At 42.4% G+C, this 25,301-nt stretch overlaps 1 protein-coding gene across 1 annotated transcript in view; it reads right to left on the bottom strand.

Moving 5' to 3' along the window:
• Positions 1–19,354, bottom strand: part of LOC145399245 (potassium channel subfamily T member 2-like) — a 340,618-nt gene extending 321,264 nt beyond the window's left edge. Inside the window, exon 1 of the mRNA XM_080271933.1 lies at positions 19,203–19,354. Coding sequence (XP_080128059.1) covers positions 19,203–19,354 — 152 coding nt within the window. The remainder of the gene's footprint in view (positions 1–19,202) is intronic.
• Positions 19,355–25,301: the final 5,947 nt, after the last annotated feature.

The raw sequence follows: 25,301 nt of genomic DNA, 5'->3' as shown, positions 1-25,301 counted from the left end.
CTCTGGAACTGTCTCCCTCTGTCTGTATTTCCTGCTGCCTATGACCTCCAGTCTTTCAAACGCAGTGTGTCCAGGCATCTCAAAATGATCGGATCTTAAATTTGGCTCTATATTGTATTTTGTTTTTCTCTTGGAGGGAACTGTTACTGCGGGCTCATGGCCTTTGGTTCGTTCTTCCTCGCATAAAAAAAAAAAAAAAAAAAAAAAAAACACAACTTCACACGTCACCACTGCACAAATAACTTTACGTACAGTAACTCAGTTTACTCCTAACTGCAACACACCTTCGCATGTCACCACTCCATAAATAACTTTACACATAACCCAGTTTACAAATTTGTACGGGAAGAGCAAAGAGGAGTAAGGCGCCCTCGTTACCATGGGAACTACCATCTTTGTTTACAGTTCCTGAATGGCCGCGTTTGGCGTACGGAGTTCAATGTTAAGTTCAGAACCTGATTTAAATAATCAGGGGCAACATGATCATTATGGATCGTGTTCGAGGGGAATGTTTTGAATTATACAGAATCGCATATCATACGCACGAATTAAATGAGAAACAAGTCATTGGACTGAAAGGGCTCACTTCTGCACCACGTTGATGTATTTTATGCTACGATCTGGTTACGTCCTGACCATCTATTCGGCTCAGGCCTTGCATATCGAAGACATATTTTAGTTGCTTTTTTAGTACCATTCTTGCTCCCTCCTGACGATTTCATTCAGCCGTATTGAGACTTTCCGAACTGGGAGGGTTAGACATGGCCGTCCTGAAATGCCTGCCTGAGATATATTCCTGTTCTAGCTGTTGTTGTTTTTGTTGTGGTACCAGGCCCATCTGAAACCTAGACCCAGTGTTAGAATGAAGCTGCTATCCTCTTGCAGTCGACCATCCTCCTTTCGGGGGAATAACATAGCCCAAGACAGCAAGAATAAAGAACAGCAATCTTCCACTGACTCGAACGTAATACCCCTCTCAGTGCAATGACTTCTTACATTACAGTAGTCTATTACGAGACGACTGTGGGAAGTGAGTAAATGGAGCTGTTTCACACACACACACACACACACACACACACACACACACACACACACACACACACACACACAGGCAGGCAGAATTAGGGTACAGGTGAAGGACGAGAGAGAGAGAGAGAGACGTAAAACTGTTCGTTCCTTGTTTGCACAGTTCCATTACACAAGTATGTGGGAAGCTGTGTGACACTATCTCTTGCCCGTAGGAGCTCTGCCGGGCCTCAGGGAAAGGGATGTCTATTCAAGGCCAGAAGTAAAATGCATAAACACACACACACACACACACACACACACACACACACACACACACACACACACACAGCCTAGTAGTCGTATTGCAAAACAAGGACGAAAAATTGCAAAAGAAAAATTTATTCACGCACGTAATACAAAACGAATGAATAAATTAGTCTTGTGAGCTGCCAAGGCCTTCCACCCCCGTTTATCTATCTATCTGTTTATCTATCTGCCTCTGTGTGTCAATCTCCACGCTCTGTGTTCATTCCTGTCTATCCATCCATCGAGCTGTCTGTAATTTGTGAATCTGTTTTTCTATTTATCTATCCGTTTCATTCTCTATCCATCTATATCTTGTGGTTTGTCTTTTTGTCTTCTGCCTATGACTATTTTTCGTCCTTTCAGTGTATCTACCTGTTTACATATCCATCTATTCGTCCATCTGTTTATCTGCCTATCTGTTTACTTCTCTTTCTCACACTATGCATATGTTCCTCGAGTTTCCTCTTTTCCAAAACACATCATGCATTCCTCACATTCGCTATCCCAAATTTTCCAGCTAAATACACATAAGTTTCAGAATTTTCCCCATTACATCAACGACCACTTTCTCCAGTGTTATCTACCTATCTATAGCCAGACGACTTAATCCCGTAAGGGGTAGTAGCCACATACAAACTGCCTCCATGTCGCCCTGTCCCCTACCATTTCGCTCTCCTCCCACAAATACCCACCCACCCCACTCTCATATGCCTCTCTACTCCATCCCATCTCATCCCCGGTTTCCCTCACCCTCCTCCATCTCACTCTCACTCTTCTAGTTAGTCTCTCACTCTCCATCCTCTCCGTATGGCCAAACTATTAAGCTGTATTATATATGCTTACCACAACACCCACGCCTCACACAGTACAGTACTGGATACAGTGATGGCCTCATGTTGGTGAAAAAGTTGGCTTCATGACACGGGTCGTATTTTTGTCGCGTAAGAAGGCTCCCTAACACCTCTTCCTAAGCGATTTATTTTTGGCTATGGCTGGGTGATATCCTTTTGTACGTTATTTATGCAGAGTTTGTCGATGTTCAAGGCTTTACATTATACGGAATAGGGTAGTAAGGTGTAACACGCAAAATAAATCGCATAAGAAAAGGTTGTAGAGAGCGTCCTTAATCGAGGAACACGTCACAATGGGTTTTTTTGCAGTCTTCGTAACACTTCATTTTTCGCGATTTATACTGCACCTCAATATCCTCTTGTACAAGTATATTACTGATGAGTACAAGGAAATAACATGCACAAGAACGCCGAGTTGCAGTGAGGATAATAAATCGTTAAGAAGTTACAAACAATGTGATTTATATCTTTCCAGAACTCTCACATACCACTGCCAGACTCTTTTTTTTTTTTTTACATAGATTTTTTCCATTCCATTTTTCAATATGCAAAAATTCTTCTATAAATGTCGCCTATCGTAACGTTCTTTGAGGTGGGCCGCGGTAATTTATTTATTTATTTATTTTTTTACCAAAAACATTATACAGTTTCTCCTTGTTTTCAGCTATTGCATATTATTATTATTATTATTATTATTATTATCATTATTATCATTATTATTATTATTATTATTATTATTATTATTATTATTATCATTATTATTATTATTATTATTATTATTATTATTCTATCTATCTGTCTATCTATCTATTGCCAGACGCCTCAATCCCGTTTGGGCTGGCCACAAACAAACCGCCTCCACGTTGTCCTGTCCCCCGCCATTTCACTGCCCTGCTCCCAGCTCACACCCCTGTCTCTCATATACCTCTCCACCCCATCCCTCCATCTTATCCTCGGCCTCCCCCTCCCTCTTCCCCCCTCCACCTCACTCACATACACTCTCTTCGTCAGTCTTTCACCCTCCATCCTCTCCACATGGCCAAACCACCTATTAATTTATTATTATTATTATTAATTTATTATTATTATTATTAATTTATTATTATTATTATTATCATTATTATTAACATTATTTTATTATTATTATTGTTATTATTATTAATATTATTATTATTATTATTATTATTACGATGATCCCTGACCCCTTTCAGCACAGTTGATGGCGAAGGGATGTCACACTGGAGGGGAATGATTTAACTGGTAACCAAGGGAACTCATTCATACACTATAACTAAGGTTCAGTAAACGCCAAGCAACTGCAACTTGGTAGTCAAGCTGTGTGTGACCCAGTTCCATCACATGAAAGCAAACCAACGATAGTTATGTGGAAAAAGGTGCAATATATGACGGAAAAAATTTCTCTTGTACTTGTCACTTCTGCTGGTTAATATTCCAAAGCTGAAAGAGGCTTGGTATGTTTTTCGAAGACTCCAAAGTAGGAAAAGGCCTGGCACGTTCCCCTCTCCATAGATCCACAAATCCACCTCATACATTTCCCTTCCCTCCTCACACTAAAACATCCAAGTTGAGAGGCTTCATAAGTTTTTCTGTCCACAGATACAAAATTTCTTGTCAAATTTCACCCTTTGTGCTGTTCATTTCCTTGGTCTCGCTCATATTTCTAGGCTGGGAAAGGTTTGGCATGTTTCCCTGTCCACAGATGACTCTCTCTGATTTGGTGCTTCTGGGAGGAAAGTGACGGACACGCCATAACTGTGAGGCAGACGCAGTGGAATGGTAGGCGTACTTTTGACCCTGACTGTATATTACTCCCTGGGGTGTTGTACAAACTTCACTCACTAGTTGTAACTCTTTTTTTTTTCAATGCTCTCTGCTTCACACCGCCAAAACACTGTTATATTCTAATTTAGAGCACTTTTCACGTTACATAATTCACTTTCCTTCTTTTCATTTGCCTACAAAACACGACAATTCTCCCTCCACAGACGGGATAAAATAGTATCACAAAACCATGCTGAAAAAAAATATATATGTATATATAAACAGACCGCAAATTTTTCCCGAATTTTCGCGGGAATTTTAAAGATTACGAAATAAACCCCTTCATACAAGAGAACGTAATTTTTTCTCATCATGCGAGACTATTTTATTCAGCACAGGAGAGCCACGTAAATGTGAGAGAGGGTAAAGTAATGCTATAGCTAACCCCTCCATTTCCAAAGTCTTCCCTGAGCTGAGTAAAATCGTCTGGAGGTAGCGAGAGAGACAAAGTTAAAAAAAAAAATCATCTGATAAAAGGAATTCAAGAATGAAGGAGAAAATACGCCACCGCAATGAAGGATTTAAAGGAAGGAAAATTAGTGATAGAGCCAGCATTCTCTCTCACTCTCTAGCCTTCCCGCACAACAGTCCCCCTCTCACTCCCACCACATACTAACAGCGTGTCCCTTCCAAGTTCCAGCCTCTCTTTCCTTCCCTCTCCCTCCCCCCCTCCACTCCTCCCTTTCTCTCCCCCTCACCTCACCTACTTCGCCCCCCCCCCCTCTCTCTCTATAACGTTATTGTTCGTTTACCACCACGCACAATGCATAGTTTTTGTCCTTCCCTCATCGCTCTGGTAAACTATTGGGATCATGAATAATGCCAGGGGACATTTTTCTGGGGAGAGAGAGAGAGAGAGAGAGAGAGAGAGAGAGAGAAGGGGTATTCATTTACCGATAATATTTTTTCTATTCCTTGATCTCTCTCTCTCTCTCTCTCTTTCCTTCCTCCCTGCCTCCCTGACGTTCCGCATTGAAGGTGGATGGTGTAGGTATACCAGATACACCATTTATACCCGTCAATACCACCTATGCCACTCGCACATATGTCGTACTGTATGTATACCACTTTCATATCAATTACAATCCATGTTATTTATGTGTCATACTATTATTATACCACTTTCGTACCAGCTTTACCAGTCCATGTCACGTAAAGTATTGACATACCAGTCTCTACCAGTTACAGTCTCAGTCACTTTACCATCACACCACTTACTGTTATACCACTCATACAACGGCATATTACTTGTGCAACTGTTATATTTTGCTTATATTAATATTATACCTTCATATCGTTGTCATAATTATCCTTTCCGACGTTATACCAGTTATACCAGGCGCTGATGTCTCATATCACTCATACCATATCAAGTTATTATTAGCAGCTATACTCACCAGTTATACCAACCCGCTATACCACATGCCAGTAATCATACCACTTTCATGCAATATATGTGACTGCCATACTTGTTACAACACAGTCATGCTATTATCATACCAGTTTCACAGCAATAAACTGAGTTATACCACCGTAAACCCGTTATACCAGCTCTTACCACATATACCACAATGCTAAAACCAAACTCCTTCACTATAATGTATTAAAATCTGCTTCTGTCTGTCCACTTGTTTTCATTCCCCTCGAGAAACTTTTATTTCTTTATATATTAACCGGTACTTAGTAAGGCCTAGAGGGTTTGATGCAGCCTTAAAGCACCATCAACACAACAGGCTTTTCCTAGTTTGAATAAAATCGTCTGATGTAAGAAAGAAATTAAAGATTGCCAACATTCCCAGGGGAATGTAAGATGGTCTCCACAGAGCTACGGTACACCTTACAAACTTAGGTGCAAATAGACATGATGACTGATGAATACAGAAAAAGTAGGATTACAAAATTTATGTGTGTGGTTGATCGTTGACCTCCAAAAGCCTAGTTGATAATAATAATCATCCATCTATCTATTGCCACACTGCTTAATCCCATAAACAAACCGCCTCCATGTCGCACTGTCTCCCGCCATTTCACTGCCCTGCTCTCAGCTCACATCCCCCTCTCATGTTATAATAATAATAATAATAATAATGACGAGTGACGTTGCCGATGATAATAATAATAATAATAATAATAATAATAATAATAATAATAATAATAATACATCATCCTGACCTCCTTTCCCACTCTTGGGCAGGGTGAGGAGCAGCAACGTCCTGACAGCCCCAGTCTGTCCAATCCAATGGGCCACGCTTCCATTCAAGCCCCCGGAATCCTGGCTATATCTGATACACCAAAAACATTCGCCACATTCTGTAGCTTCACATGAACGTATCCGATAGAGTCAATCCGGATGATGTCATGTTAAAAAGGGATACCAAATCCCTGATCAGGCACTCCTCACAACATTTATCCAGCCAACTCGATCTCTTGTCAGACCCCTAGTTTCATCGACTTCCATACCTCTTCCTCACACACACATCCACCATATCCCTTCACCTTCTCATTGGCCTACCTCGCCTCCTCCCTCCTTCAAATTCGCTCAGGTATACCTTTTTCACCATTCTGTTGTTATCCACTCTCTCCACATGACCATACCATCCCAGTACACTCACTGCGATTCTGGTGTCCACAGACTTCCTCACTCTGCATCTTTCACGAATCACATTATTTCGTATCCTATCCACTCTCTGTACTCCACATACATTCCTCAGCAGTCCCATCTCCATTGCTCTTACTCCTGACTTATCACTTTCATGCCACACCACAGTCTCACATTCATATGTTAAGTTGGCACTATCACTCCCTCATGTAAGCCTCGCGCAGCTGCAACACTCAAGCCTCTGTTTATTATCAAGGCCTTCATAGCACCAGCTACTTTTCTTCCTTGTGTCACTCTACTTTCCACTTCTTTTGCACATTTTCCTCTCTTTTCCATCACTGTACCAAAGTATTTGAACTCCCTCACCAATTTCAGTCTCTCTCCATTCACTGTAACATCACACTGGGAGTCACCTCTTCTCTCAATAACCATCACTTTACTCTTTTCTACATTTACTCTCAAGGCACGATGCTCACAGACATCAGCAAAACCCTGCACTAGTCTACCAAGTTCTTGTCCGGTATTTACAAGTAGTACTGCATACAACAAATTTGAGATATTCCACCCATCACCATTCATTACCAACGTCATTCCTCTCTCCATTACTCCTGTTTTTACTTCTCTCATCACCCCATTCCATATATACAGTATATTGGACAACTATGGGGACAACACACAACCTTGTTGAACGCCCACACTGATCATGAACCATTCACTTAGATGCTCATTTACCCATATACATGCCTAACTACCATCATAAAAACTCTTGACGGCACCTACCACCTTCTCATTTACACCGTACATGCGCAAAACCTTCCACACCCTTCCTCTGTCTACTCTGTCGTACACTTTTTCCAGATCCATGAATACCGTAAACACCTTATAGTCCTTCTCACAAGCCTTCACCACTATCTGTCTTACTGCAAATATTTGATCCACACATCCTCTGTCACTCCTAAAGTCACTCTGTTCATCACTCACTAGGACTTCTGATACCTTACTTTCTCTATAATAATTCTTCCATATACCTTCTCTACCACACTCAATAACCTTATGTCACGATAATTCTTGCACTCACTTTGCTCACCTTTATTTCTGTGCAGGGGTACAATCATCACAATCTTTTTCCACTCTGCTGGCACAGTTTCACTCATCCATGCCTTCTTACATATCTCCAACAAGCACTTCATTCTGCTCTCCCCACTACGCTTAATCATCTCTACATACACCTCATCAACCCTAGCTGCTTTCTCATTTTTCAGTCCCCTCACAGTGTTCTTTAGCCTTGCGAGTGTCACGTTTCCTGGCACTGCATTCCTTCTCTGTACACCTCCAAAACCAATCATGTTTAAAGCGGCCCTGCTCTCTCTATTCCCATTCATCAGGCTTTCAATATATTCTTTCCATCTGGTCCTTACTTCACCCCATGGGTTAATAATATACCACTATATCCTTCATACTTTCCTTCACACTTTCACATTTCTTTCCGCTGTCACTTCTACATTTCCGCACCTCTTGCCAGAATAACTTCCTATTTTCAGAATAATTTGCGTTCACTTGTCATCCTAGATCGTCATTTACCTCCTTTTCTCCTCCTCACTAGTCTCTTTACGTACTTCTTGTTCTCAGTATATTCGGTTCTTATTTCAACTGAACCCCTGTCCTGTACAGGAATTGGTGTCTAAGAGAATTTACCCACGAAACAATTGTGCCATGTCTGAAGTGAACTGGTGAGGAACTGAAGGAGCAGGACCGATGTGAAAAGTGTTTGGAGGAAAGAAAGAAAAAAAAAAGAAACCAGTAAATATAGTAGCCTACGTTTTCACTGTGATGTTTGCAAAAAAACAAAAAACAAAAAACAAAAAAAAGTCAGGATTCAAAAGGTCAGTCTCTTCATTCACCCGATGTAGTGCTACCTTTAGGTGACTACACTAAGTGACACACCTAATGGTTTCGTGTAACTCAGGAAACCATTTACAACGCTGGGTGGCAACCATATAACCAAAATATCGGGATGATGTGATGCCAACTATGGTGCCCCTGTTAACTAGGTGGAGTCACACAAATGCAGCGTCCGTCCAGGAACCAAACCTTTACCCTCTTCCCAACGCCTCTCTGTGGCGAGGCCCTATCCACCGCAAGGGAACGTCAACTCGCTAAGCGGGTCGGCACTGCAGGACGACTGCTTGTCTACGCTGATGGGCCTGCCAGACAGACCGGGGTTGTTCTACTATTAATTCGGTTTGTATTTGCTTAGTTAATGGCCAAGCATCTTCAATTAGACGATAAATTTGACTTCTAACCAAAAATAAATGGAATTTAAACAACCATGACTTAGTATTCAAGTTGCTAAGGGAGCTCAGTTCCGTCAAATGAAACCCAAGGGTACAGCAGGGAAGGCAGGTTGCTGGTTCACTGAAAGCAGTGTTGAGAAATAGGGAGGTGAGTATGGAAGTTAAGAAGTCACTGCATGATAGTATTGTGATCCCTACCCTGACGTATGGAAGTGAGGCGTGGACCTTGCAAGAGGGAAACAAGTCAAGAGTGAGAGCAGTGGAAATGAGTTACTTGAGAGGAGCATGTGGAGTGACATGGAGGGACAGGTCGACGAATGAAGAAGTGAAGGAACGCTGTGGGGTGGATGTGGATGTGGTTGAGAAGATTAGGAGAAATACACTGAGGTGGTTTGGACATGTGGAGAGAATGGAGAAAGAAAGACTGACTAAGAGGGTGTATGTAGGTGAGGTGGAGGCAGGGAGAGGGAGGGGTAGACCGAGGATGAGGTGGAGGGATGGAGTTGAGAGGTATATGAGGGAGGGGGACTGAGTTGGGGGGAGGATAGTCACTTGGTGGGTGACAGAGCGAATTGTAGGCGATCTGTTTGCACCCATTGCGGGATTAGGGCGTCGGGCTATAGATAGATATATTCCGACCGAAATGATACGCAGCCGAATTAGCGTTTTAAAATTATAAACTGATAAGACACGTTACACTTATCCTGATGATTGATAAGTCGGTGCAGGAGGAGGAATTTGAAAGATGAGTATAATGTGAATAAATGAAAGAAAAAAAGTACAACACAGTATACAAAAAAACGGTGTTATACAGGATACTTGCTATGACAAATAAGAATGCATATATCTGGCAAATACAAGGATTAATAAATCTGAGAAAATTTTGAAGGATACACTGAAAATCATACGAAAAGAAACCCATCGTTCAGACGTGTCTATACTATTTTTGACAAAGAAAAAAAAAAAAAATGTACATGGATACTTTACCATTCATCCGGGCTTCTAATATAGGTGACTTACCTGAAAAGAAGAAAGCTTTTATTAGTGATGGACATTTTTCTATGATATAGTTTTCCTGTAGATGATACACCACCACCACCACCACCACCACCAACAACAACAACAACAACAACAACTACGACAAGATCAAAGGCAACCACAATAACAGCAGCAACAGCAGCAGAAACAGCAACAGTTGTTTGTTTTCCTGATGTAATAATTCCATTCAAACAAAAACTAATAAGACCATAACTTAGTTTATACCTAACAGTGTGTAAAGCCTATGTCACTATATCTTGTAAAGCCATTATCTAGTAATGTGTAAGGCCTACGTGCCAATTCTAGTTTTGGTAAACAGGTGTCATTTAAAAAACTGTAATAACCACATGTCTATGACCCAGTAAGGGCAGCCGGAGTTCTCCCCTGCAGCCTCAGTGTGAAGCTGTTCTCGTAGTGACACCTGTGTTCTTGACCAAATAAACACCCATTAATTTGTACTGGGCCTTGGACTCACCTGTAATGGAAGTGACTGGTATGTGCTGATAATGGAATTACTACTACTGCTGCCACCACTACTACTACTACAAAAAAAAAAAAAAAAAAAAAAAATCAGATTCCTATGGTTCAGTATCTGTTGACTATAATCATCCGACCCTAACTGGTTGGTGGAGGATTAGTGCCCCTCCCTGTAGAACAATTAACTCTAAGCCCTTGGCCACCCCGTTTGGGATGCATGGCGTCTGGCAATGAATGAAAAAATGAATATATATATATATATATATATATATATATATATATATATATATATATATATATATATATATATATATATATATATATATATATATATATATATATATATATATAGTATATTAGAAATGTCACAACCATGACGAGTTATTGTGACAGTATTAACACCAACCCTTACAAACCCTCTCAGGTGATAAACTGTCTGGCGCTAACCGAAATAAGTAACTAAAGAAAATGTGGCCATGAGACACTATAGACTTACTCAAGGCTAAATAAAATAAATAGTCTGTTAGTGGCAGGAATATAATGATGGAACTGTCCTGGCCATCGGAGAGGTTAATGACGACCACGCTAACACTCTCAGGACTTCATGACTCACGCTTCGCTGAATCGCCTGCTATTAGCTGAAGTAAGAGACAAGAGTCTAGTTCCTAACAATCGAAGGCTCAGACGATATGTGAGTGATGGTGAGCGAAAAATCTAGTTATTTACCCTGTTACGATCGGGGCAGATCTCGTGGTGTATTCTACCTAAAATCAGACGGTTTTATTAAACTGAGGGTTACGTCATAGAAGCCTGAATGTTAAAGAGATTGAATATGTAACACACACACACACACACACACACAGCCTTGCCCTTAGATCGGACTATATGAGCTCTCAGCTCCCTTCCGGGAGGGTAAAATGCTGACGATCACGACCATCAAGTGATCCTGACCGACCCGGTGAATTACACCTTGAGCAAACCCTTATAACATCAACATTTCTACACAACTACCCTTTAAAAATGACAGAAAACGGTTAACAAAAATCAAAGAGAATGGGTACATTGCATCAAGGTATAACTAAAGCAACGATAAATGAGACGTGTATGGGAGAAGTAATATAGACGACAAAAATCAGGTGTGTAGGGGCCCAGGGCTAGGCTTCTCAGTCCAGACAACCCCTAGCAAAGGTACTTAACCCCGGATAGGTAACCATTTTTTGTTACTATATTAGGTAACGTGGGGTATGACGTATTCCACGGAAGAAAAAAAAAAAACTTCCGTTTGAGATATTTCAAAATGCTTCAATACAGAAGTAATTCAACCCCTTATCTTTAAACAGGGCCAGAAAAAATTAAGTTTAGTTGAAAAAATATATATACTTTTTAAAATTTATACAAAAATAATCATATATTAGGTATACAAATTTTAAAATTAAATCTTGCAAAACTGAAAAATAATATCATGATTCCTTAGGTGGTCTGCAGTATACCGATGTTGGGACCTTCTGTATACAAAAGGAGAAAGACAGCAAATTAAAATAAAAAAAATCACAAGAGGGCTCAACTGAGGTTACATTATCGGTAATTTGGGGTCTAACATACCCCAATGGCTCTATAGTGCAAAATCAGAGCCAGGTACAGCCATGACCCTATCATCCCCATGAAGAGCATCACTAGGCAGGAAGGTAATGAGACGGACAGATCTGTACACCTTATGCTCATATTTTTAAAAATTTAATTTCGTGGACTAGGGTTTCTGAGACCCTACGTTACCTATCTAGGGTTGAAGTGAGCATACAGGATAGAACTAGAACGAATGGTTTCAAACTAGAAAAATTCCGTTTCAGTAAGGAAATAGGTAGAAATTGGTTTGGTAATAGAATAGTAGACGAATGGAATAAGCTACCTAGTAAAGTAGTTGCTGCCTCTTCCATTGAGAGTTTCAAGCATAGGCTAGATAAGCATATGACTAATAAGGGGTGGATATAGAAAAAAAAATCTTATAACCAATAATTCATAAACTTTTCTTTTCAGGTTACACTATGATAGTCTCTATTCTCCTTTCACACTTTCCTGTAAAATGTCCACGCCAGTTTTTCTATACGGCGTGGTGTTCTTTCTGACTTTTTCCTGCCGGCTTCCGCTGGAGGGTTTGGAGGGCGGGGGAGAGCCTTCTTCTTTGCTATCCTTATCTCATTCTAGTAGTTCAGTTACTCTTCTAGGAGCTGCCTAGCACGGGCCAACCGGCCTACTGCAGTTATCCTCTCTTCTTATGTTCGTACGGAATCCACTGCCTTTATCCAGATAATTTCCTTCAGCTCAGGATATACTGTATATTCCGAGGCGCAGCGGTTAGGTACAGGGTCCTAATACAAGTGCCATTTGCAGATTTCGTAACACTTCTTCCTCGGCGATTTGTTCAGCAAATTGCGTCAGTATCCTCTTGTACGTTATTGACCTACATTATGCCTGTATTACAACGACATAAGTAACAAGTAGTTCAAGGGTGGGGTGTACTGTATATAATAAATCGCTCACGCAATGGGACTCATCGGGCCCTCAGCCTTGTTTAATCCAAGACTTAAGAAATCCGCCTGAAGGTCGCAAGAATATATTAAGGAAAATCATCACCGAACAGATACGATTAATTCTCCTCTACGTTAAAAAAAAAAAAAAAAAAAAACTAGCAAAGGATTGTCACCCCATTCTAAGAAGCGAGGCCAGACTGGAGGGTTCATTTGACTAGTAACCAAGGAGACGCATCCTACTCATTATCAAGGCTCATTAAATTTCATGCAACCACGACTTACTGTAGTGAGTGAATTTTTCTCTTTGAAGGTTGGGTTGAAACAGGGATGTGTCATGTCTCCATGGTTGTTCAATCTGTACATGGATGGGGTAATAAAAGAGGTACAAGGTAGGGTAGTGGATGTTGGAGTGGCCCTGGTGAGAGAGGAGAGTGTTTGGAAACTCCCTGTACTGTTGTTTGCAGATGATACTGTGTTGTTGAGTGAAGACGAAGGGGAGCTGCAAGGCTAGGTGGATGAGTATGGCAGTGTGTGTAAGAAACGGAATCTAAAGGTGAATGTAGGGAAGAGTAAAGTGATGGTCTTTGAGAGAGGTGAAGTCAGTGAATGTACAGCGAGGTTGGATGGTGAGGAATTGGAAAATGTGAGTACGTTTAAGTACTTGGGTAGTGTGATGAGTAAGGATGGAGGTTTGGAGGGTGAAGTGCTTGAAAGGGTACAGCAGGGAAGAAAGGTTGCTGGTTCCTTGAAAGCAGTGATAAGAAGCAGGGAAGTGAGCATGGAAGTGAAAAAGTTACATGACAGTATTGTGATACCGGTACCAACTCTAACGTATGGAAGTGAAGCTTGGACGTTGCTGGAAGGACACAAGTCAAGAGTGAGAGCAGTGGAAATGAGTTATTTAAGAGGAGCCTGTGGAGTCACAAGGAGAGACAGGCTGACAAATGAGGATATAAAGGATCATTGTGGTGTGGATGTGGATGTGATAGGAAGCGTTAGGAGGAACACACTGAGGTGGTTTGGCCATGTGGAGAGGATGGAGGGTGAAAGACTGGAGAAGAGAGTGTATGTGAATGAGGTGGAGGGGGGGAGAGGGAGGGGGAGGCCGAGGATGAGATGGAGGGATGGGGTGGAGAGGTATATGAGAGAGGGGGGTGTGAGTTGGGAGCAAGGCAGTGAAATGGCGGGGGACAGGGCGACGTGGAGGCGATTTGTTTGTGGCCACCCCGAACGGGATTCAGGCGTCTGGCAATATAGACGACTTAGCATTCAAGTTATGAATGGCCCAGTTCTCCCAGATGAAAACAGACTACTGGGGACTCAAGCTGAATAAAACTGTCTCTTCTGGAATAATATAGACAAAAGTGCTTACGTTTGTGCAGTTATACCTGATTTTTTTTTTTGAGCTATATGTTCATTAAGTGGACCTGAAATTGAAAAAGTCTGTCTTTCACGAAGAAGCAATGAATGGGAAATAGTTGTTAGGGAAATTAGGGTCAATAATTTTTTTTTTTCTTTTGTAAACTGCAGTCATGTGTGTAGTTTTACATACATACATGAATACGTACTATACACACAGATACATACAGACATACATACATGTGAAGAGAAATTAGCACAAACTGAGACATCCATGAACACACACACACACACACACACACACACACACACACACACACACACACACACACACTCGAGTACATTCTCTCTCTCTCTCTCTCTCTCTCTCTCTCTCTCTCTCTCTCTCTCTCTCTCTCTCAGTAGTGCTTGAGGACACTTACTCTGTTGGTCTTTCATTCTGAATGCTTATATCGGTGAATGCATTAAGTCTCTCTCTCTCTCTCTCTCTCTCTCTCTCTCCCTAATAACCAACACACATATACGGCAGCTAAATTGTCGGTCATTATGCCTGAGTCTAATTTTCTGAGTGACATCGTTTTTACCCAATTAGCTGCCTAATTGCCTCATATCAGATAAATGGTATAATTACCACACGTCTAAGTACTTGGTTATTTGCCTGCGTGTGTGTGTGTGTGTGTGTGTGTGTGTGTGTGTGTGTGTGTGTGTGTGTGTGTGTGTGTGTGTGTGTGTGTGTGTGTGTGTGTGTGTGTGTGTGTGTGTGTGTGTGTGTGTGTGTGTGTAAGTGTATTTTGCTTGTAAAAAGACATAAGTCTAATACTGTCGCTTAAAAAGACTGCATAATATTTCATGATTATGTTTCTCGTGAAGAATAATTATACTGATGATGACGATGATGATGATGATGATGATGATGATGATGTGAGATTTGAATGAGGAGTGCAAGAGGGTGAAGTAGTGAATGTGTTCAACAGTGCGAAGGTAAGGTGGAATAACATACTAGACTTGTCCCGACGATCAAAGGGTTTATTTGACGTATGAACACTGTCAGGCTCCTATGACTCACTCAGCTGGGTCAAATCGTCTGGCGTCAGCTGAGATAAACCTTCCTTATGCCTGTGAGTGGGTTGCGAGAAGGGCTTCAATGCTGGTAAATGCACAAGTACGAGAAAATACGCTACAGGGTACGAAGATACTCTCTCTCTCTCTCTCTCCGGGGCGCCATAAAGGAAGCGATAGCATCATTATCAGAAGCCGTCTCTCTCTCTCTCTCTCTCTCTCTCTCTCCTTCGACCGCTTTTTTCTCCTCAACACTTGATACGGTACATCATTTTGGCAATATCTTTGCCTAAAACTGCCATCTTTCTATCTTCAATGCTGAGCCGCAACAAGGTAACACTAAAATATGATGGCAATTATGAGGCAGTGCTGAGGCAAGTATGTTATGCAGCAGCTTTGGTTTTTCTAATAAACGTGAAATAATCTGCAATATAACTACATTCTGTGCCATGTTAAGGTGAAAGACCTACAGCGTCCACTTCCAGTAGCGCCAGAAGCAGTCCACGATGGGGGAGAGGGAGGCAATGTACAGCCAGTGAGAGTCAAAGTACAGATCGTTAAGATATCTACTTATCTACCTAAGTCTACGTATCTCTATCTATATTTATTCATAACTGTACACAGATCGATCAACAGACAGAAAGACATAGCTAAAAATATACACCGTATATGCAACTGATATCAGAGCTAAACTGTAGGTTCAGGTGTAAGAGGGACACCTCCCGTATGTTCGAAGGACCGTGTGAAATAATATATAAAAGATGGAATAGGGAGGAAGGCAGAGGTTATGGTGTGAAGATTACACATTCAAACAACAACTGGAGGCTATTCTAACATGTGGCCAACCTTGGAAGGAGTTCCCCGGGGAACGATGAATCAGAAATAGAGGGTAATTAAGATTCTAAATCACCCTCGTATTTATCATGACATTCTTGGCCATATAAGTTGTGGCTACCCCCAAAACTAACATACCGTCTTCATTTGCATCAACTGGGCAGATTATGGTATACTCATGCTATTGCGAAGAATAATATACCGTAGCATATGCACTGAAATCTGCTGTTAGTGCTGCGTAGCATATCTGGGATGTGTTCACGACAATACATAGGAAGGAGGGGAAAAACCCCATACTGCCTCCCACTCAAAATTCAGGAGGTGCAACTGACCCCCTGGCCTTCCCATCCCCACAGCCGGTGCCCTTTCCAATTTTTAAATGTTTCAGACTATGGACATTGCCTTAACATCGTGTTCTGCGTGGCCCACTAGTTCTCATTCATGCCTTACACCCTCACATGTCACCACTTCGGCTGACACCTACCCACCACACGTAATAAAGGCAAGGGTTGTGCCATTCAGGATTGGTGCATGATATCAGCAGGATAGTTTTTATGACATGTTACCACATGGACGCTACTGCCTACCGTCCATACCGAATCCATGGTAGGCTTGTCTCAGTCGGGCCTGATACTCTCGTATTAGCGACGATGTTTATATGACTTGTCGAAAGGCCTTGTGGAAGATCTGTAAACATTGATTCGATATTACGAAATTCATATGATCAAACTGTTCCAGGTCTAGGGCTGGATTCACGCTTGTGTCTATTCAGGTTGCTAACAATTACTTCTCTAATCATCTGGCTACTACCTATCCCTATAAATACCTCAAACAGATATGTAGTTTGTACACACCTTGCGATCCGTCCTACGTAACGATTCCTGTGACGTTTTTTCTCCTACCTGGAATGAAAGAAAAAAAGTGTTAGTACTTTATCAAGTGGCTATACTTTTAACACAATATTTCCAATACTTGTGTTTATCTGTTTCTCTCTCTCTCTCCTCTCTCTCTCTCTCTCTCTCTGGCTCCCCTTTGTTAAGCTGTGACTACAGATAGGAAGAAAAAATGGTATTTATCTGTTCTCCGATCTCTAACATTTTCATTTCTCACTTTCACTCTTCTATGGACACCTCTATCTTTATTACTTTCACACGTTCTCTCTCCCTTTTTTCTTTCACGAAGTACCATTGTTTCTTATCTCTTTCTCATTTTCTCTTTTTCAGTCATAGACGTTCTGACTTTCGTTTCCTCTCGCACTTCTCTTTTCTCCCTTACTTTCCCTCCTCCCTGTCAACCTCTCCGTTCTTCTGTGTCTCGCACCTTTCTCATGTCTCTTTAATTCTCTTCTTTTTCGCACACACACACACACACACACACACACACACACACACACACACACACGCCCGTTAGTTTCCTCTCATATTCTCCCTGACTTTGCTTTTCGTTTTCCAGTCGTCTTAATTTTTACACTTTTTTCGTTTCCCTCCCTCCCACACTTTTTTTTTTCCCAGCTATAGCGCGTTTAAACCTGACAAATATCCCCAGCCTCTTTCAGCTCAACTGATGGCCAAGTGTAGTCAGACTGGAGGGTTGGTGTAACTAGTAATTAAGGAGATTCATTTCCAGCTAATATATAATACTCGTCGAATCCCTTGCCATCAGGACGTAGCATTCAAGCTGTCTGTGACCCAGTTCCGTCAGATAAAAAAACGCCAACAACCAACTAGGGGCTCTCTTAGAAGACTAACTGATCCACCGCGATATCAGTGGAGTGAATGGCGCCGTGTTGACACATTCATTAAGAAAATTGTAATTCATTGTACACACACATACAAAATCTCTCTCTCTCTCTGGCGCTCCCATGTTTGTCACGGCTACAAACACAAAGAAAAATCCAGTGTTTGTCTTTTGCCCGGATCTCTCTCTCTCTCTCTCTCTCTCTCTCTCTCTCTGGGGGGCGCGGTAGCACAGTGGTAGCGCGCTGAGCTTGTGATCGGGAGGTCGCAAGTTCGAGCCTCGCCCGGGCTACCGTTGCCGGGTGGGGTAGCTCCCTCCTGTAACCCAGCGGGGCTATATGGCCTTAGTTGCCTAGCTCGGGGAATTCATTTCTCCATTCTCACTCTCTCTCTCTCTCTCTCTCTCAAAACAGGATACAGAGTCAATCTATCCAATCGACCTTAAGGGTGAAGATGCATCCCATTAAGCCGATATGAGGCCCATATTGGTGACTATGTCAGGAATCAGTACCACCATCGCCTGAGAGAGAGACAGACAGACAGACAGAGTCGCACCTACTCGCAATAACCCCTATTCTGTTCTTGTTTCTCTCTCTGTCTCTCTCTGTCTCTCTGTCTCTCTCTGTCTGTCTCTCTCTCTCTCTCTCACTTCAGTAATCTTAATCCTGTCCTTAGATGCCGAACACTTGCAGTCTCTGACATTTACCTACTAATCCCATTGCAATACTTTCCATAGCACTTCTTCGTGACAAACACCTTATTCCATTAATCGAATTGCAATTCTGGAAAAGCACTCTCCATCCTTCAGCACTAATGAAAGTCCTACACCCATTCCACAGCACCTCTTCGTGATTATCAAATATCCCAATTATCCCACTGTAATTAGGGAAGTCTCCATCCATCTAACCTGCCGAAAATACTACATTCTTTCCATAACACTTCTTCATGACTAGCACTTCTAAGATTACCCTCCTGTTCTAGCTAGATGGCAGAATGAAACTATACTAGGGCTCTATATCATTTCCAAAGCACCTCCTCGTGACTAGAATGTTTTTCACTCCAGCTTGGCCTAAAATTTTCCTTTCTACATCTTGAATAGCGAGTTGAAAGAAAAGATTGATACTAGATTATGGTGCTAATCACAAATAAGTGCAATGGGAAGTATGCGCACGCACACACACACACACACACACACACACACACACACACACACACAGGAAGACAGAAAAACACAATAATAAACTCTCTCTCTCTCTCTCTCTCTCCCCTACCTTAGCGTATCCAGGGCGGGCAGGAGTACGTGCGTAGAATCCACCTCGGAGTCGGACAAGCGAGGCACTCCGGACCATTTGCCTTTTCCATCTTCCTCCAGTACCTCCCCGCCAGAGCTGTCCACACTGTGTCTGGGGATTTGTTCCTCCATCTGCTCTCCCTCCTCCACCGTCTCCTCCCCCTTCTCCAAAGCCTCCTCCTTTTCCTCTGCCATGCTTTTTTCCATGTCATCAGAGGCAATCCTTTTCCATCTTATTAGTCTTCTCGCGACTACACTTGGGCTACGTAATTGGGTGGGATGGGCTAGAGCCTCCAGAATGGGCGTGGGTTTCCAGTATTCTCCGCCCGAGCCCTTTCCTCGCCCTCCTCCCCTCCCCCCACTCTCGGTGAGGGGGGTGGTGGAGGAGGAGGTGTGGGAGGAACGCCCAGTGGAGGAAGAATCACCCCCTCCCCCTCCTCCTCCTCCTCCGCCATACCCATGTTCACTCATCATACACACTTCATTCTGTATAACACCTGCGTAATTTTCACCTTTATCTCAACACTTCACGTTCTTTTTATTTATAACTATTTTCTTTTTCTATTTCCTCTTTAATATAGTTTCTTAATTTTTAACCTATACTTAAATGTCTCTTAATAATTTTCTTTCATATTTCTTTTACCTCACGTGCACATTTTTGTCTTCGCTAATTCTTTGTCTGTAACTGTACCTTTCCTTTTATTCCTTGATTAATACCTTTCTTTCTAGGTAGGTTTAATTATTCATTCTTCCGCGAGGCTTAATACCGTTCTTTTTAACGTATTAGGTCCTTATTTTCAGAGCCAAATAACACCAAGCTTCGGTTTCACCTCACAGTGTTCACCCTATCTTAATTGTACGTTTCACCGCTACGTAACCCCTGCCTTCTTGATTTCCGGGTCGTACAAAGGAACACGCAATGCAACACAACACGGAAAGAAAGACCTCCCCTTCTTCCCAGTATACGGGTCACAACAACTATATTATATTCTGATTATGCTTTTTTCTTATACAGCACCGGTAAGTAATAACAATGTACAGCTGAAACAATAGCACATTTTGGGTACACACACATTTCCTAATAGATTCACAGTGTATACAATTATGATTTTGATTTCCGTTCACCTTGAGTATATTTTACCTTTGCAAATAGCTTGGCACGGTTTACAATAATGTAATTTTGATTTTCGCTCAACTTGACGATATTTCGCTTCTCGTTAATGTATCAATTTATATACAGCATGTAAGAAATTCCACACATCTTTCATGACAGGCAATATATTAAATTATCTCCTGGGCAGTTCATATTACCCGGTACTTTTACTTATCATGTTCGTGACCACTTATGTCCATTATTTTTCTGCACGAACATACAGTTGTGCTATAAACCTGAGACCTGAAAGGGGGAAAATCAACTCACGAATATTTTGAAGCTAAACACTACTGCTGCATAAGTCTTACATTCTAACAGTGAGCAGTGGGTTTGATAGTGCCATGAAGCCCACTATTCTAATGGTTCTCTTTTTCATACCGTATAAGGGTCTGGTTAGTACTTGGATGGGTGACCGCCTGGGAACACCAGATGCTGTTGGCATCCCTACGTGTCAAGTGGGGTTGGTGGAGGATTAGTGCCCCTCCCTGTAAAACAATTAACTCGAAGCCCTTGGCCACCCCGTTTGGGATACATGGCGTCTGGCAATGAATGAATGAATGAAATAATCCTTATATCCTCTACATCATCTCTCCTCTCCATTGTTCGCCGTTTCGCTTCTTCCTCACCTGTCCGTATACCTTTGTTGCAAGTTAAAAATTTTCTGAATATTTTGAACACTGAAGCGATGAAAGATGGGAAAATAACTTTTGTGAATTACTGCCGCTGAGTGAGTGAGTAAGAGTAAATGAAATCCAATTGCCAGACAGCAAAGATCACATGGCACTATGTTATGATTTGAAGGTATAGCAAGGAGTAGGCAAGACACGGCAGAGGATAGTTAGAAGCTAAAGAGGGGAACTTAGATTAGGTGAAGGAGACGGAGCGTCAGTGGGAAGTCCTTAAACTAGTCACGTCATGAAACCAAATGTCTAGCCTGATAGGAGCTGACGGAAACGAAATGCCGGAGGGAAACATGGATATTATCAAGGAGAGGTAGAGCACAAGAAAAGAGAACAGTAAGTAAAGTTGAGAGGCCAAAAACCCCCTTTCGGTCGCCTCTTACGACAAGCAGGGATACTGGGGGAGTATTCTTCCCCCCTCCCCAGGGGGATTACTGTTGTTGAGGAATACGGTAAGTGTTTTTTTTTTCCTTGTATTAAATGTAGTACTTTCTAGCAGCTTCTATACATGAGTCTTCTCTAACATGAATTAAAATGGTCTACATATATACACACTACACTATTTCTACTTTAAGTTGGCCTGCAATTGCCATTTCCCCATCTTGAACACTGAGCAAAAGCTATAAATTAACATAAGATTATTACCCTAGTCACGAAGAAGTGCTGTGTAAGGCATGCAGAGCAGTAGCATTCTTTGGCTGCCAACAAGCTACGTGAAATAAGCTGCCAAATGGACAAAAATCTAGGCATAGTTTAGTTGAAAGATCTATAGTATTTGCGGAAACAACAAATACCATCGCCATCGTCCTCTCTTCCTTGTCCTTGGCTTCTTCCTCCACCTCCTCCTCCTGCTCCTCCTCCTCCTCTTCCTCCTCCTCCTCCTCCTCCTCTTCCTCCTCCTCCTCCTTCTCCTCTTCCTCTTCCTCCTCCTGCTACTAATACTGCTAAGCTGTTGACGACGACGACAACGACGACGATGATGATGATGATAACTGTAGCTGAGAGAGAGAGAGAGAAGGATAATGAGGAACCAAGAAAGAAATGAAGGAAAGAGAGGAAAATGTAAGGAAAAAGGGAAGGAATAAGGAGGGAAGCGAGCAAAGAGCAGGGTAGGAAAAGAGAAGGAAAATGACACGGATGAGGGAGAAAGGGACGATGAAGAAGAAAGAGAAACAGGAACAGCACAGAGGGAAAGGAGAGAAAGTGGGAGAAGACGAAAGGAGGAAGAAATTATAGGGGGAAATGGGAAGACAGGAAAATAAGGTTGGAGGCAAAGAAGTAAGGAAGAAGATAAAAGATGGAAGAGGAAGAGCAGCAAGGTGGAAATGGAGGAAGGGTAGGAAAGGAGGAGAACTAGGGAGGAGGAACGGGAAGGAAAGAGTGGGAGAAAGAAAAGCATGCAGAGGAAGGAAAAGGAAGAAGGTAGGGAGCGCGAAAGGAATGGAGGAGGGGAAGGAGGTAGAGATGGAGGAAGGGAGGGAGGAAGGTACGATGAGGAGGACACGGAGGAGGAGGAGGAGGAGGAAGGAAGGGAGTGGTGAGGAATAGGTAAAGTGAGAGAAGGAAAGAAGGACGAAAGAAGGCAGGAAAGGAGGAAGGGAAGGAAAAAATAAAATGAATGTATTTCAGAGAGGGACAGTAAGGCAGGAGAGTAAGAGGAAGGAGTTGAGGGAGAAAAGGAGAGAAAGAGAGGGAATATATCCCCCAGTAAACCTATCACATTCTTACCCTCACCTCTCTCTCTCTCTCTCTCTCTCTCTCTCTCTGACAGTGTAGTATTGATTGCAACCACCACTCACACACACACACACACACACACACACACACACACACACACACACACACACACACACACACACACACACACACACACACATATGCCTCTTCTCACAGACTCATACGAATTTCTCTCACAAACACTTTATACTCCATACTACAAAACAGCAAGAGGTCGTAAGCACTGGGAAAGAAGAAATGTATTACTCCATATCTGACCACTTGTTGTAGTAACTTGGCTGTAATAAACACATAATGGTATAACTCTGTGCTTATATTAATATGAACTCAGTGGACTACAGGCCAAACCTGCCCCTTCTTCTGCAATCCACCATCCTCCTTTCAATTGAGAGGGTCACTGAGGGAAGTCTGTGCAGCCGGGCAGCTCCAACCCACGGTCGTATAGGCACAACAATATGATAGCATCCTTTTCTAGCATCAATGAGGGATATTTCTTACCCCATACAGCTCGAATGGTTGAACTTAAGTTGCATAAAATTGTCTGTAGATGGAAGGAACAAAACAGATGCAACAGTACTTGGTGCGGAAGCTTCAGGGCCATTTAGTTAGTACCTTCGCTGTGGTGTGGCGTAGTGTGGTGTGGTGTGAGAGAGAATTTTTATTTGGCGAGGCGTGGTGTGGTGTGGGAGGGAAATATTGTTTGATGTGGTGTGGCGTGGTGTAGTGTGGGAGGGTAATATCGCTTAGTGTGATGTGGTGCTGTGTGTTAAGAAGCATCCGCAAATCGTAAGAGAATATAAGCTGGACAGAGCCACTCATGGAAATTCTCTCTCAGCCAAAACTGTCATCGTAGCCAGGAGATAAAAGGGCAGGGTGGGCAGGAAGAGTGTCCCAACACCAGTGACAAGAATTATTATGGGAAATTACTGCACGTGGATGAAAGGCAACATTGCGGCGAAGAGGCGGAAACTAAATAGATGTAGTGAGGAAATGAGATACGAGTAGGTTAACGGTGTGTGTGTGTGTGTGTGTGTGTGTGTGTGTGTGTGTGTGTGTGTGTGTGTGTGTGTGTGTGTGTGTGTGTGTGTGTGTGTGTGTGTGTGTGTGTGTGTGTGCACTACGGAGGCTTGTGTACGTATATGCTTGTGTATGTATAAGTGTTTGTTTAACGAACCACACACTTCACCTACCTTCTAGTTTATTCCTGTCTGTATACGTTCATGTGTGCGTATTTGATCGTGTACATCTGTGTGCATACACGTAACTGGTACTACGTGTCTCCTACTCGATACAATTAGGCCAATTTAGAGAGAGAGAGAGAGAGAGAGAGAGAGAGAGAGAGAGAGAGAGAGAGAGAGAGAGAGAGAGCAAACCTCACACATTGTGAGAGCTAGTTAAACAGATGGTCATTAGAGAGTAAAAGAGCAAGCAAATGGTAACGAAATGGAAAAAGAACGAGAGAGAGAGAGAGAGAGAGAGAGAGAGAGAGAGAGAGAGAGAGAGAGAGAGAGGAAGGGGGGAGAGCAAACTTCAAAACAATTCACGAAAAACCATGTACCACACACCAAGACTCTCTAAAAATTGCCACCATTTCAATTAAAAGTAATGGTGCCACATGTTAGCATAGAAGTGAGGCGTATTTTACCTTTATATATGCTTCCCTCTGATTACTGGTAGGTAAGGACGCCCACCTTCCACTCACTGGTACCGTCGTCTTCAGGTGCTAAAGCGACAAGCCGAATGATTTCCCGTAACCCAGGAGTGAATTTACAAGGTTCGGTGGTTACCATATAACAAAAACAAACGAGGTGTCCTGTTGCTTAAGGGGATATCCAGCTGACTGCGTTCCTGAGGGGTTTACATCCAAGGGATGGTTGGGGTTTACTGCTTAAATTATGTCACTCAGGGAATATGAAGGCTGGTCACTCTCGTCGTCGCCTAGTCTCCCGTCCTCTTTTCTCACTGAACGAGGAACAACAACATTCATCTGCATTTCATTCATGGTAACTCTCTCTCTCTCTCTCTCTCTCTCTCTCTCTCTCTCTCTCTCTCTCTCTCTTTCACACACACTACGCCTTCCAAAACACACCCAGACACACACATACGGCACCTAAAACACACACACACACACACACACACACACACACACACACACACACACACACACACACACACACACACACCTCAGCCTGCCAACTATTGATTACAGTACCTAGTAGAGAATGGGAAGCTGCCTGTGGTGCGTAGTGTAGTGTAGTGTAGTGGCTGGTGGGGGTGTGGTGACTGGTACTGGTGTGGCGTCAGTGGTAGTGGCGGTAACAGTGGTAGCAATGGTAGTAGTGGTCATGCAAGTTTGTGATAGTAACAGTACCAGTGACGGTGGTAGTGGTTACGGCCGTAGTAGTGGTGGTGGCATGTTTGTGGTAGTGATAGTGGTAGTGGCAGTGGTAGTGGTAGTGGTAGTAGTTGTGACTGTAGCAGTGGTGGCTCAGGAAAACCAAAGCCAGCA

This window comes from Coenobita brevimanus, chromosome 48 (assembly GCF_032717465.1).
Source record: "Coenobita brevimanus isolate Jiangsu-jjx chromosome 48, ASM3271746v2, whole genome shotgun sequence".
In the NCBI taxonomy this organism is placed as follows: domain Eukaryota; kingdom Metazoa; phylum Arthropoda; class Malacostraca; order Decapoda; family Coenobitidae; genus Coenobita; species Coenobita brevimanus.
The sequence above is the reverse complement of the archived record's forward strand: the minus strand, read 5'-3'. Positions and strand labels throughout refer to the sequence as shown.